Raw genomic sequence first — 14,002 nt, 5'->3', positions numbered from 1 at the left:
TCGAAGAAAGATAAGTTCCTTAATCATCAACCATATACACTATCACTGGAATTATCTAGTGTACAGGGAATTGTAGTATTAAAAAAAAAGACAATTTTCAAAAGAATAGAATCAAAATTTAGAATACATTGAAAATAAAAAAGTAGAATTTTCTTTGGGAAAACAAAAAATAATCTCACATCAATACCATTGACATGTCCTGATGATCTGAGAAAACAAGAAAAATGGTTATGAAGTGGAAATTAAGTGAATCCTAAATCGGAAGAATTGTAATTAAATAAATAGTTATTGGATTATCGGTTCACCTGTTAACAAAAATGGTCAAACCATGACCCGACCCAATAAGCCAATAACCACAGGACACCAACTGAGACCCAAACCAATAATCCATTAACTCGAACCATTAACCCAATAATCGATTCGGGTTATTGGTTTAACCGTTAATTTGCACAGCCCTAATGGATGGGGTTTTTAATGGATGGAGATGAAGAAGAAGAAAGAACATAAATTGGGGATTTTGGGTTGTCCCTTTGGTAATTATTGATGTAGGATTGTGATTAATTTTGTGGAAGAATTTAGAAATTGATGTGTTTTGGGGGGTTTAGGTTTAACTCTTTTTGAATTTTCAATTAATGTGTGGAAAAGAAGGGTTATAGATTGGGTATTGGGTTTTGTTGTTGTGATGCTTTGGTAGGTTTATGTTGAAAGAAGATTTGCAGAGATGGGTTAGACTTTTGCCATCAAGATTGCAAGAAGAAGATGAACATGGGTGGGGCTGGTTTTTTCTTCTTTTTTTTTTAAAAATTTTTTTAATGAGGGTGAACAAGGAGATGAACAGGGCTAGGAAATTTCTTTTGCTTAATTATTTTTTTTGTTTTCTTTTTTTCTTCTTTTGAAAATATTTATTTTTAATCAAAAATATCAAATTCACGCTCTTAATACGCTTGTATCTCACGCAGTTTGTCCAACTCAGCACGATTAATGCCACGCGTTTGGTCAACGGTCAGAGGGGTTTAAAATGCTCAGTTTTTAAGTGTAGAGGGGTTTAGTAGGCAAACCCGTAAGTACGAATACCTACATGACAAAAATGGACAAGTATAAGGTCGGGCTATTCAGTAAGTTTCACTCGAACTTTTAAGTAGATGTTACAATATTGTTTCCCCAGTTAACATCATCCTTGGGAAGTTCACTATTCTTCCAAATTCATACCTCGTAGTTGAGGTGCTTAATCATAAAATAGATAAAAGAAATAGATGTTTGGAATGAAAGGGCTATAGGGTGACCGGTCCTATGTATAGCTGGGAACAAAAATGAAAAATAGAAGCCACATAATGTCCAGGCGTGAGTTGAAAATCGAACACAAAAAAGTGGTCAACAGCATTTAAACTACTTGGCCAAGTCTCGTTTTTGTTATTTTGAACAACAGCCTTTGGGAAGAAAATAGAAAGAATAAGGAAAAAGGGAAGGATCTGTCAGAAAACTTAACAGAGAACTGAAGGTATGTTGTTATCTGAGAAGTTAAATATTATGAGGATGGGCTGTTCAGGTGAAACACCCCGGATGATAATTAACACGGAAGGACACAAGCATGAATGAAGTAGACTAATACCTGATACAATGGAAAAGGTCAAAAGGCAAAGCTTAACATGATTAGAAACCAAGGCACATTCCAATAGCTTGCAGGAAAGTAGTTCTTCTCTTTAAAAGACGACCACCTTTTTCCGTTTAACCCATCCTAGAATGAAGTCCACTTATGTTGAAAGAAATATTTCAATTCTATATCTCTACTCAACAAGAAGTTCCATGGGCCTCAATTTAACTACTTTACACCACATTATTGAACTGATGATCAACTTGTATGATGTGGGCGGAGTCAACCAACAAGGGTAGCTCCAAAGCAGTTAGCAACCACACCGAGATTATCGAGGACCCCAAAGCAGGGTAAAAGAAGCTCGACCAAAAGGGGAGAGGGAATGAAAAGAAGAAACTTTTATGAAGGGAAGAGAGAATCTAAATTTAGACCAAACAATCAAAATAAATATAAAGATGCATAACTTTAGGTATCATCGGTATTTCCCATCAAAATTAATGTATTCCAGTATAGTAACTTCACAATGCCGTACTGAGACTCAGAAGTATCAAGCACCACTAACCTCACTACTGAGACTCAGAAGTATCAAGCACCACTAACCTCACAGGGCACTCTTCTTGTTCCTGAAGTTCTCTTTGAGTAATGCAAACTTCTTTTTACACTGGTTGATGGTCTTCCCAGGGACTGCAGTCGAAACTTTTTCCCACCGCTGGCTGGTTTCCTTGGGGAAGGTTTTCAGAGCTTGAACTAAAGCTTTTTCTTGAACAGCGGACCATATGTCGGAATCAGAACTCGAGGAAACCCCGTTTGCTCCAGGTGCGTCCTCAGTGTTCTGGCTGTTTGTGCTTTGATTAGGGGACTCCTGAGAATCAGCTAATTTAGCACTTTCACCTTCAAGCTTGCTACTGTTTTCTACCCCTTCTACTTCTGCCCTCGTGGAAAGAGGAGAGACAATAGTCGGTGCTGGCTTTCTTTTCTCAAGGAAGGAGTCGAAGGCTTTAGCAGAGTCAGGCTTCTGGAGCAGAACTGTTTTTGTAGCCTTTAGGATCTCTTCAACTGTCCTTGCAGTACCAATATATTCAGAAATAACTTCCCATCTTCGAGAAGTTCCTTTAGGATATTTCACCATCCCCTTTCTCAAAAGATCAATTTCTTCTTTGCTCCAAGGTTTCTCCTTTTTCTCACTGCTCATCAGAGGAACTTGTTTTTTATTCTCCAGAGAACCATTTTGCTGTGACTTACTCTTTTCAACTTTATTCTCATATTTCAAGTTGTGTTCACGTCCAAGCGCCTCCCTGAGAAGTTCAGCTATCACAAGCTCACCCTTTCCATCGGCTTTATCACATAAGTTCCTCAGTTTTTCAATGTCAAATGACATGCATATACCTTCTACATCATCATCAGTTAGCCCAAGCATATGCTGGGACAACACAGGAGCTGCAAGGGTTCTTAAACGACTACGCTCTTTTCGCAATAATTTCTTTTCTTTCTCCTTCAACTTCTTCTGCTGCAAAGCAGCTTCAGCAGCTTTTTTTCCCTCCTCCTCTTTCTTACGCTTTTCCTCTTTAACAATCCTAGCTGCTTCTTCCTCCTGTAATTTCTTCGCCAGTATCTTAGCTTTTTTCTTTCTCTGCTTCTCTGCTTTCTTGGCCTCTTTTCTTCCTAAGATTCTAGGGTCTCTTCTATAGGCATTGTCAACAAGTGTACGTACCCTAGCAGATTCTTCCTTTCTGGCCTTCTCTGACAGTTTTGCATTCTGCCTTTCCATCCACCTCTTGTGATCACGAGATTCAGCTTGTTCAAGGTCAAACTCATCAGCATGTGGGACCTCTCTCCAGCTTTTGAAGCTGTACCAGAAATTATAAAAGCTATCCACTTGATTAATTGGAGTATTCTCATCACCTAACGAGGGGATAAGTTGGGTAACTGACCAACGGCCATTCCTTAAAAATGCAGGTCCAAAGACCTTGAAAAAATCTTGTGGAGCACAATCAGTTGGGATTTCATCATCAAATTCATCTGTGGAGTCATAAATCCTTCTTCTAACAGGGTCAATAAGAACCTCATATCCTTCCTGAATAGCTTTGAAGTGGTTTTCTATTTCCTCCTTCTCAGCTTGTTTTGCGGCTTCAGTTCTCTCGGCTAGAAGAAGAGAAGCCAGCTTGTCAGGATGATGCTTCAATGCAGCATCACGGTAGCTCTTCCTTATCTGATCCTCAGAAGCAAGATACCTTAGATGGCTCAAACCTAACAATGCATAATGATCTTGTACCTTTTCCCCAGTAGAAGATTTCTTTTTACCCTTAGAGCTGTATGATTCTGATGAATATGTAAATGTCTGTTCCTTGTCATTAGGAACATTTTCTTTACTGTCTTTGGGGTCTTCTTTCTCAACATGGCCAATCAGTCTAAGAGCAGCAGAGTGAAAAGCAAGCCCAGCAGGCTCATATTTGTGAGCTTTAATAGGACAGCAGTTCGAGGAAATATAGATAGGTTCACCATTTATAATCTCTTCTGAGTATGATATCAGACGGATGCTACTCCTGGAAGCCATAGAGAAAGTTTAGCCCTCAAGTTTAGAAGATGAATATGAACACATCTACCAACAGCTACACTTGGGGCAAGAGATGAGAATAGCAGCCTTTTGCAGTCTCCAGCCTGCATTAATGAGGAAAACTTAATTACGACACATCAAACAAAAGTCAATGACAATGTAGAGGCCGGAAATAATGTTATCCATCATCATAAAAGCAATGCATATGTTGCTGCATGCAGCAGCTAGAAAGTATCACAAGAGAAGGACTCTCCTAGGCTATACCAGCTATTACGGATTCAGGCTTAGTTGGGTTGTTAAAAACATTAGGTCCAGGGGTCTTTAATCTTCTTCTTAAGCTTGTATGTTTCATCGGTTGTGACGTTAAGGAAGGGTCAACCCCTCCAACTTCTTTAGTTCTTGGCTTCTATTTACACGTAAATTATATGCTAGTATGGATGGCTACCGAAAGAGTGTAGGCTGTCCGTGTAAGCATAAGTCTAAGATTTCTGGAACCTCTAATAGTAAAAAGCTCCTAATTTGTCTAATAGGATTGAAATCAAGCGAACCTAAATAGAACAAAAGGACACAGGATTAGTATAGGCAACCAGTTTGGGAGGCATAGCTGATTGATATATTACATGAAGTGTTAAGGCACAAAAATGAAAACATGACAAAAGTGGAATCAGATGAGTACAACAGCTCGGATGGCAAAAAGTTGAAACAAGAAAACAGAGGGGAGCTATGATGCTTTTGATATCTAGATTCTATATATATTTCATCACAGTTTGCAAGCAGCAAGAAAATAGAATGATTATAATGGCCAACACCTTCAATCAAAAGACAATCTGTGTAATCGAACACTTATAACATGTCAACCCAATTCATGACTGCCAAAATCATACAGCTTATCGCCTAACAAAATAGGCTCCAAATCCTGGAACTTAGTAGCTGAACCAAATTGCATTCAACAAAAACTAAATTCATAATTAACTCCATGGTAAAGATGAAACCACCAATCCCTCTTCATGTAAGAATGCAGTTGACAAATCTATTGATTTCTACCGTGCAACAATTTTCGGATGGAAGTTCTCTCATTATAACAAACTTTAGAGCATCACTGGAAACATTTGTCAAGCTACAATCAAAAGAATTCATCATGACCAAATCATAATACTTATTCCATGCCTTCGTTTCATTTCCTCAGAAACATACACAATCACTCTGTACATTCACTACAAATGCAATCCGTTTTACTTATGGAAACATACACAATTACTTGGTTCATTCAGTATCAATGAAATTCATTCTACTTATAAAAATTTACAAAATTACTTCATCACAGATTATACTCCTTTTGCTTTTCAATGATCAATTTAAATGACGTCTTATAGAGGACATGCACTAATCCACCTCTTGAAAATAAAATTTCAAAATTCAGAAACTTCTTGAGTAGTACTATGAGTAACCTTTTCCCAAAATCTTTATCAAAAGTTTCTTTCTTCACATCTTGAGAAGCCAAAAGCAGATTATGCCTTGGGGCAAGAGGGAATAATTCTCAACTCAACAGTTTACATTATTCATCTCAATCATTTGTTAAACAATCAAAAAACAAAAGCTAGCTTGCTATTATTTCCATAAAATTAAGCAGCAAAAGATGGCTGTTTTCTATATCAAAAACCCAAAACAAATAAATTAAAAGACTCAAGCAAATAGATACATATCAACAATTTGGACACATATATAAGAAGAGTCAATTTTTTTTGCCAAAGCAACCTATTCAGACACATAGCACACCATTTCTTCTACAACGATCCAGCTATTATAGTACATACCTACCTCGCAGCACTCCAAGCATATGCAAACTTATCAAACATTGATTTATTTTCCATAACATGGCCACTAAACAGGGGAAAAAACACCCACATATGCACAATACAAAAGAAAAAGCAACTTAAAAAAAAAAAAAAACAACAACAACAATCGGCCTCATTATAAAGGTACAATAAAAAAAAAAATGGAGATAGAAATTACCTTTTCGTGATTATCTAATTTAGTTTCTGATTAGGGAGGATGATCTGAAAAAAAAAAGGGGTTAAGTTGTGGGGTTATGAGAAGAGAAGGGCAGGGCCAGTATGATATCACCAAAACAAAAGTTCACAAGAATAATAATTGTGCCCCCCACCCCCACAAGAATAATAATTATGCCGGGCTAGTATGATATCACCAAGTGGTGGATCATAGAGTATCCTTACGTTCTGAGAAAATCAAACAGTGCTTACGTTTGTCTTAAAGTTCTTTTTCTTGTGAAATTAATAATTCCAAAAGAAGTGTGAAAATTAATAATTCCAAAAGAAGTTGAAAAAGTTATCTATCTCAATTATTGGCTTTGTAATTAAGTATTTATGACTCATGTTAGTCACCAGGTTCATAATTTAGTATTTATACTCATTTAACAAATTTCCTAATACAAATACAAGATTTAATCAAAAGTTATTAAATTCGTCTGCAGCCATAAATAATACTCTACCTCCAGCATATTTAGGAAAAGTATCATTTTCCCTTTAAGATTCTACAGAAATACATGTGTGGAGTTGCAGAGGAGCTGGCCCGTTAGTTCCAAATCGTGTGTTATTGGCCCTTGCGGATTTCTCGGTTATGATAAAAAAAGGTAAGAGTTGCAGAGCGGCGGAAACATTTCCCATCGAGTGCTCTCGGGGATCTTCAGTTAACAAAATAAAATGGATGCAGTAGCAAGATCATCTTGACATATTTCATACAGTAACTGGTACATGGAGTGTTGGTTGGAGCAATAAACACACTTCCTACTTATTTCTACTGAAAAGAGAGAACGGTTAGAGACCATTACAAGACTCGAGTCAAAAAGACAACTACGAAATAGACACTAATATGGCAATAAATCACAAAGGGAGGCAGAGGGATTCATGCACTTTATGCTAAGGCCTACAGGACACTAGAACAATAAATATCATACGCCAAACAAGCCAGTTTGTTATTTTATCCGCCTACTCTTCTTCATCATAATCTTCTTCTTCCTCCGCCACACTTGAATTTAGTTGTGACATATGGGCAGGGTCAATGACCATTCTATCCATTTCGAGAGACCACTGGGGACCTTCCTCTGCCTTCTCATTAACAGGCCTTGGTGATGGATTGCAGTCTGCCATTTCCGGTGCAGTTGGTTTATCAACATTATCATCTATGTTGACCTTCAGATTAGAATTTCCTTGTAGTGGAATCCTGTTTAGGTGATTCCTTTGGTTCCACGCAGTTCTCTGTCTGAGTCACAGGATTTGGATTTTGCTGACCACTCTGCGGAACAGATGTGCAGGATTCGAGTTGCATATCAGGGCGTGCGAGCTCCCTATCAGCACGGCTTACCCGACCACGACCTCTTCCTCTACCCCTACCTCTTCCCCTACCACTACTGCTAGCATGACACATCTCCTGCACGAAATGAAGCCATTCATGTCATGACTTGATAACAGAAAATATGAGGCAATCACTGTGCACTGTAAGTTGCTAATGTGAAAACATTATGCTTTCACAACATTAATGACAACAAATGATTGCGTTAACAAAAAAAAAAAAAAAACCACGGTAATCCCACAAGTGGGGAAATGATTGTGTTATCACATTATATAAAAACACCTGACAAGTGATATGATGCTGCCTAATCACATTACATCTTTCCTCCGAATTTAATTATGCCATATATAAACCCTAACTGAGAGAAACAATAACACTGTGCCTCAATGCCAAGGTAGTTAGATCAGCGATATGAATCTTTATTATCCATTTCGCCCATTTAGACCGACTTCATTCCAATATTCTGTAATTTGAGGTTATATCACTAAGATATTTACATTTTCTATCGACAAATAAATCTTAAACAAACAAAAACCAAAGATAATGAGGGCAACCTTAGTTTAAGCTACATCACTCTCTTACTTGGAGAAAAGAAAAATGCAATGAGTGAAATTGTTGGTGCAACTCTAACAAAAATCACAACTACAATAGTGGAACTCATAACTGATGGTCAACATAACATCATATAACAGTTAATTTCCATCCCTCTTAGGAATTTTGTCAAATGTCTAACTTAGAATAGATTCAACTCCCGTTGTAATGAGGTCTTGAAGAACCATTGTTGTCTCCAACTCTCATATCATGAAAGGAGGGCCAAGTAACTATGCCAGTTGAATGATGAAAAGAGGGCCGAGTAACTATTGCAGATTGAGTTATTTAGGGAGGTAGGATGATAAATACTAATTGGTGCTAAAGAATTGCAGCAAAGTGTAATGAATTAGAACTATGAATAATGCTCTCATACCAAGATTGATGTAATACCAAAAAAAGAAAAACATAGAGTTTACCAAATTGATGTAGCACAAAAAAGAGAGAAGAGAGAGTAAGCGGAAAAGAGAAAAGAGGAAGAAAGAGAAGAAACAAAGAGAAAGAAAGAGGAGGAAGAGGAAGCGGATAGGAGAGAAGCACGAAAAACCGAGATAAGCATAAAAGAAGAGATATAGAGATAGATCAACTCATAAAGTGTTATCCATTAATTCTCATTTTCCTAAGCCTTTGTGAACGGGATGGATAATCAAGGTGTGCACAAACTAGTCCCGGACACCACCATTATAAAAGTAAAATAAAGCAAAATGTTATCCACTAAATGTTTTCCGAAGTAAAGCAATTAAGGGTCCTGGAGTTCTGAACAAATTAGAGCTTGTGAAACCACTATAAGCTTTTTATCTCTAAACCAAAAAAGACTACTCCATCAAATATAAAAAAAAAAAAAAAAAAAAAAAATATATATATATATATAAGACTACTTCATCAACCAAAAAAAAAAAAAAAAAAGATTTAAGACTACAAAACCTTATCTTTAAATGAAAATAGGGTTACCCTAACAAATAGATAAAACATTATGAGCCTGTTTGGATTGGCTTACAAGTTGCTTATAACCTGTTTTCAGCGTTTTTGAGTGTTTGGTTGGCCAGCTAAAAGCCATTTTATGCTTAAAATAAGCTCAAAAAAATAATATGGGCCCGTTTGGCTTAGCTTATCTAAAGCAGCTTATAAGCTGTTTCCAGCTTATAAGCTGCTTTTTTTTAAGCCCATCCAAACAGGCTCTATGTCTTACTAAAAGATGAAGATCAAAAGAATCAAAGATATGGATAATGCAATCCTTGCATGAGCTAAATCAGTTTGTCCCGTGCAACCTTCATCTCACGAGAATGAGATCATCAGCAATTACTTGTTTCTGCTAATACTACATCCAGAGCACTTTTTATTCTTTGAAGAACTAAATGCTTCAATAATTAAATGCTTTATTATAAATAAGTGCTTTCAGTTTTCAGTCTGAGAAATTAAGAGGATCTAAACTAGAATAGTCAACAAAAGGGGATCTCACCGTCCTGCTTCTTTTGTATTCATCCTCACTGTCATGATGCTCTTCTGTTGCAACTTTCCTGGTAAAACAGTATATGATTTTGCATAGTTTGTCACCTTAAAAGTGTAAGAGGAATAATCAACAGAATTGAAGAAAAACTCCTAACTTTAACATTATAAGGAACACAAGAAAATGATCCTAACCTTCTTTTTGGCATTTCACCGGCAGCATCAGAATGGCCATAATCAGGAACCTTGCTGACAACTTCCCGAAGAAAGTCAAACACGTTGTAGCTTTGTACACAGTGCTTTCTACAAAAAATGTTAAATGCAATCAGTACGCATGTAATAGGTTAAATGAACCAACAAGCCCATAATTTCCGAATTGACTAGTAAGTTAAAACGGCAGCATATTTTTCAGCAGAGTGGGAAGAAAAAAATGAGGCATTAGCAATCACAGACTTAACGATGACACGAACAATAAAAGGGGATTTGGGAAATGCATTGGAATCTAAATTCTAGGAATAATATTCTTTAGAGTACTATTTTCAATTTGTTAGAGAATTCCAAGGTCAACTAGTAATATTGAAGAATTCCTTCGAATTTCATTTTTTTTTTTTTTTTTTAAATAAGAATCGTCTTAGCCTCTTTAGGATTTCATATGTGACTGTTTCCCCTAGTCCTCCTATCAATTGATGTTATGATTTACAGATATAAAAAGTGTATTAACCCAAGTCCTCCTGCAGCCTTTCGCTCTTAACTAATTCTATTGCTACCACAGGTTCTTTCAAACATAAGATACTGCGCCATGCTAAGAGGAAGCCATTATACTCCACTAATGTTAAAAAGAAGTCATGATTTCTGGATCCATCTCAGTTGGCTTGCGGTAGAAATTGGCACACTTGGAGAGAGCATGTGAGAAATGCAGAGCAATTCAACCATTTGGCCAAAACAAGTTTCCAACGATAGAAACAGATTTAGAGAAAGAACAGCACTACAAAAGCAGATATTTTCGGAGAAAAGAATCAAAAAGACTGAAGAGGTTTTACCAAAAGTACCACACATGACACAACTAGGAAGACTAGGGTCCTCTCATCAATCAAACGTGATAAAAATAAAATGGCACTGAGATGAAGCAGTCTGCAGAAATAAATTCTTTAAATGTATTACATAAGAAAATCAGCACTGGAGACCTATACACTATAACAAGGCAAGTACATTTCCTGAAATGAGCCGGATAACTTCGCAGACAACCAAGAATCCAAGATAACATGTAGAAATTGAAATCTAATTACCTTCCTAGCAAAGCCTTTGTGTTTCATCCATGCAATATAATTACAAATACTACACTAGAATCCCAAGACCTGAGCCAGATAAGAACAAATCTGAAGCAACTACTCAGCACAGTCAAGTCGATTATCAGGACTCAGTTACCGAACACAACAACAAATTATCCAGATCAGAAATCAGTGGGAATGAATAGTAATGGCTCTTTATTAGCTTCCAGATCTGATCTAGAATCTAGACAGATAATGGATTCAAATCACTCACAAGTGCAGTGAATTAACAGTCTTTGCTCCTCTTCTAAGAGTTATGTCATATGTCCGGTCACAAAGGTCTTGTAAAAATAACTCCAAGGCTTTTGCTGCCATTAATGCCAAGAGATGAAGGGTTAGAAAAAGACAACCAACGAGTAAATTGACAAAAGACAAACATTATATAGGACTTACACACTAGAACAGGCACTGCCATTGCAATCTTACCAACATCCTCATCAGCTTGCATAATTTTCTTGATCCGGGCCTAAACATTTTTCATGAAGAAAAAGAGATATTTTCAGATATCCCACATTTGATAGAGCTAAAAGCTAAAAAGCAAATAATGATGATGACGACAACAACAATAAGAACGTCAACGATAATAACAAATAAAAGAGACTTGAATCTGATTAGACGTTCTTCTATGTGTTTTCAATGTTAATCCTCTAAGTTCATCCTTTTAATTCTTAACCCGAAGGATAAATTACTCATTGAAACAAAGACCCTACTTGAATCAGAAAGGTAATAACGCAGATCCTAGAGAGGCACCAGCATACTGTTCATTTAACACACAGATATGAGACAGGGATACCAGTATCCCACGTCTTGTCACAAATCCAGTTGGCCACAGACAGACTGGCACAAGGAAATTCCAGCCTTCTTTTTCTTTGACAAAGTGATAATATCACCATCTTTTACCATAGTAATTCAGACCAGAAAACTATACTTAATGTGTCTTCAAAAAAATCCAAAAAAAAAAAAAGAGAATAAGACAAACAAATGGCTGTGGCAATGCCATTTAAGAAGAATGATTAAGAGGTCTGCACACTTAATATGATTGATTTGAGGTAATCTCTCATCATGGTAAGCAATGCCACCTCTGGAATATAGAATTTGTTTCCTCTTTGTTGTCTCCTTGAACAATGCTAGCACAGCCATCGTTATGAGGCCATTGCACATTGCGCTAGTTGTGCTTTTCATGGCTCTTAGCAATAGACGCATCCCAATGATTACTTCTTCGAGATAAGGCCTCATGTCTACAATAGACATTTTTTAGACAAGTTAGAATGAGTTATCTTTTAAAGCTTGGCCTGGACTAGTTAGGGTTAATTGGTTTACATCTTTAAAGAAAATATAAAACTTTAAACAGTCAGCTCCAAACGGCAAACCCCACAGTTGTGGATGCCATTGACCACCAAAGCAGCAGACAGAATTTATATAAGCTGAAAAAGTTCCAAATGCGCCCTAAGAAATTACACTGTGAAACAACAACTTGCAACAAAGTGGAACTTGCTGATTTGTCTTTCTGTATCCAACAATGATCCAAGTTGACAAGCACAGATAATATACCTCACTTGAGTCATTTCATGGACCATAACACATAAGTATAAAACCAGACTAACCAGTAAGAAGTAGCAGCACAATTTTTTCTTTATTTCACCAATAAATGGAAGCGATAACTTTAACCCACAACACAAAATCCTAGCTCCCTTTTGCTCTTTGGCAACACCTAAGTTTCCGTGTCAACTGTTAAAAAGGCTCAAACATTCAACTTGAAGTTACAAAATAATACTCCCTCCGGTCCACTTTACTTGTCAATTTTTTTTAATGCCCCTTAAGAAAACATTAACAAAAAGGGTAATTTTATTCATTCTTTGATCTCAATTTAATGCTACTCTTTTTCACCACATTAACCTCTCTCCACATTAATTGAACAAGAGTAAAGGCGGAAACTAGTAGTTAATTATATCTTGTTTTTTTTAAAATGACAACTATTTTGGGTCATCTATTTATAGTAAGGACGACAAGTAAAGTGAACCAGGAGGGAGTATAAAGCAACTACAAAACGAAAGCAACAACCCTAGTTTAAAAAAAAAAAAAAACCGACCCACTAAGCAACATAGCTCCAGCTAAAACCTCAAATTCTCCGTCAAATTAAGACAAGACACTCAAGAACTGAAAAAAACAAAAAACGCACAAAATTTATCAAGAAGTAGACATGGCCAGAACAATATAAACCAAAATTAACTGAAACACAGATCAGAAAACACCAGATTCATTGAAACTAACACAACCCATAAGCAGATCATGTCAACAATACACATAAAAATGAAGGAACAGAGTGTGTAAGTAGAACTCACCGCAGGGAAGCGAGTATCAAGTTTTTTCCTCATGATAATTATCAGATTCTTTCCATTCACAAATTAGGAGAATCTGAGGATATTAAATACTAAATTATATAATCTAGTGAACAATTTTTTTTTTCAATGAAATTGGAAGAATCAGAATAACGCAATCATTGCTCAAAGTGGGAGAGAAGAGACGATTTGGGGCAAATCGAAGGTATTTTTTTAGGACTTGACACATTGGTCCTTTTACTAAACAATATAGTGATTTGAGACCACCATTTTGCTTTGTTTTCCTTCTTAAACTTTTTTTTGGAAAAATATTGTACGAGGTTTACTAGTATAGTACTAAAGTTAGGTAGAGAGAATGATGTAAAAAGATGTACTACATCTTGGGGTGAATAGTATGTACCACATAATCTAGGGGTCATTTGTTTCTTAAACCAGTTATAGACAAATTATACTCCCTCCGTTTCAGTTTATATGACATTTCTTTTTTAGTCAGTTCTATCTTTATATATTTAGTAACAATTCAATTTTAAATTTACCTTCTTACTCTTAATGAAATGATTTTTGGGCATACAAATTTCTATGGTTTATTTTAAATCATAAATTTTAAAAGTATTCCTTTATTTTTTAAATTTTATGCCAAAAAAAAACACCCTCATATAAAATGGGAGGGACAAAGTAATACATTAAGGGGGTTATTATGTTGGGATTAATAATATAAAGATTGTTTATATGGTGATTAGTAGTTTAGTACTACATTAATTGTTACACGGTAAATAAAAATAAAAGA

General features: G+C 36.1%; 2 protein-coding genes across 4 annotated transcripts; both read right to left on the bottom strand.

Moving 5' to 3' along the window:
- On the bottom strand, positions 1-6,323 carry LOC132063680 (uncharacterized). 3 transcript variants are annotated; one of them, XM_059456354.1, is made up of 3 exons: positions 6,159-6,323; positions 2,192-4,249; positions 1-207 (listed from the first exon to the last, which is right to left on the bottom strand). In XM_059456354.1, exon 2 carries the CDS (start codon positions 4,143-4,145, stop codon positions 2,193-2,195), a length of 1,953 nt encoding a protein of 650 aa, XP_059312337.1. In that variant the 5' UTR covers positions 4,146-4,249; positions 6,159-6,323; the 3' UTR covers positions 1-207; position 2,192. The 3 variants fall into 3 exon arrangements, with proteins under 3 accessions (XP_059312337.1, XP_059312338.1, XP_059312336.1); XM_059456355.1 differs by lacking the exon at positions 1-207 and adding an exon at positions 484-1,074; XM_059456353.1 differs by lacking the exon at positions 1-207 and adding an exon at positions 2,007-2,153.
- Positions 6,324-7,361: 1,038 nt separating this feature from the next.
- LOC132062004 (DNA polymerase epsilon subunit C) lies at positions 7,362-13,509 on the bottom strand. Its single transcript, XM_059454664.1, has 6 exons — positions 13,219-13,509; positions 11,270-11,342; positions 11,091-11,184; positions 9,744-9,851; positions 9,562-9,619; positions 7,362-7,592 (listed from the first exon to the last, which is right to left on the bottom strand). Exons 1-6 carry the CDS (start codon positions 13,249-13,251, stop codon positions 7,362-7,364), a joined length of 597 nt encoding a protein of 198 aa, XP_059310647.1. The 5' UTR covers positions 13,252-13,509.
- Positions 13,510-14,002: the final 493 nt, after the last annotated feature.

The sequence above is a fragment of the Lycium ferocissimum genome, chromosome 7 (assembly GCF_029784015.1).
Source record: "Lycium ferocissimum isolate CSIRO_LF1 chromosome 7, AGI_CSIRO_Lferr_CH_V1, whole genome shotgun sequence".
NCBI classification, from domain to species: domain Eukaryota; kingdom Viridiplantae; phylum Streptophyta; class Magnoliopsida; order Solanales; family Solanaceae; genus Lycium; species Lycium ferocissimum.
Note: the sequence above shows the minus strand (reverse complement) of the source record. Positions and strands in the feature narration are given on the sequence as shown.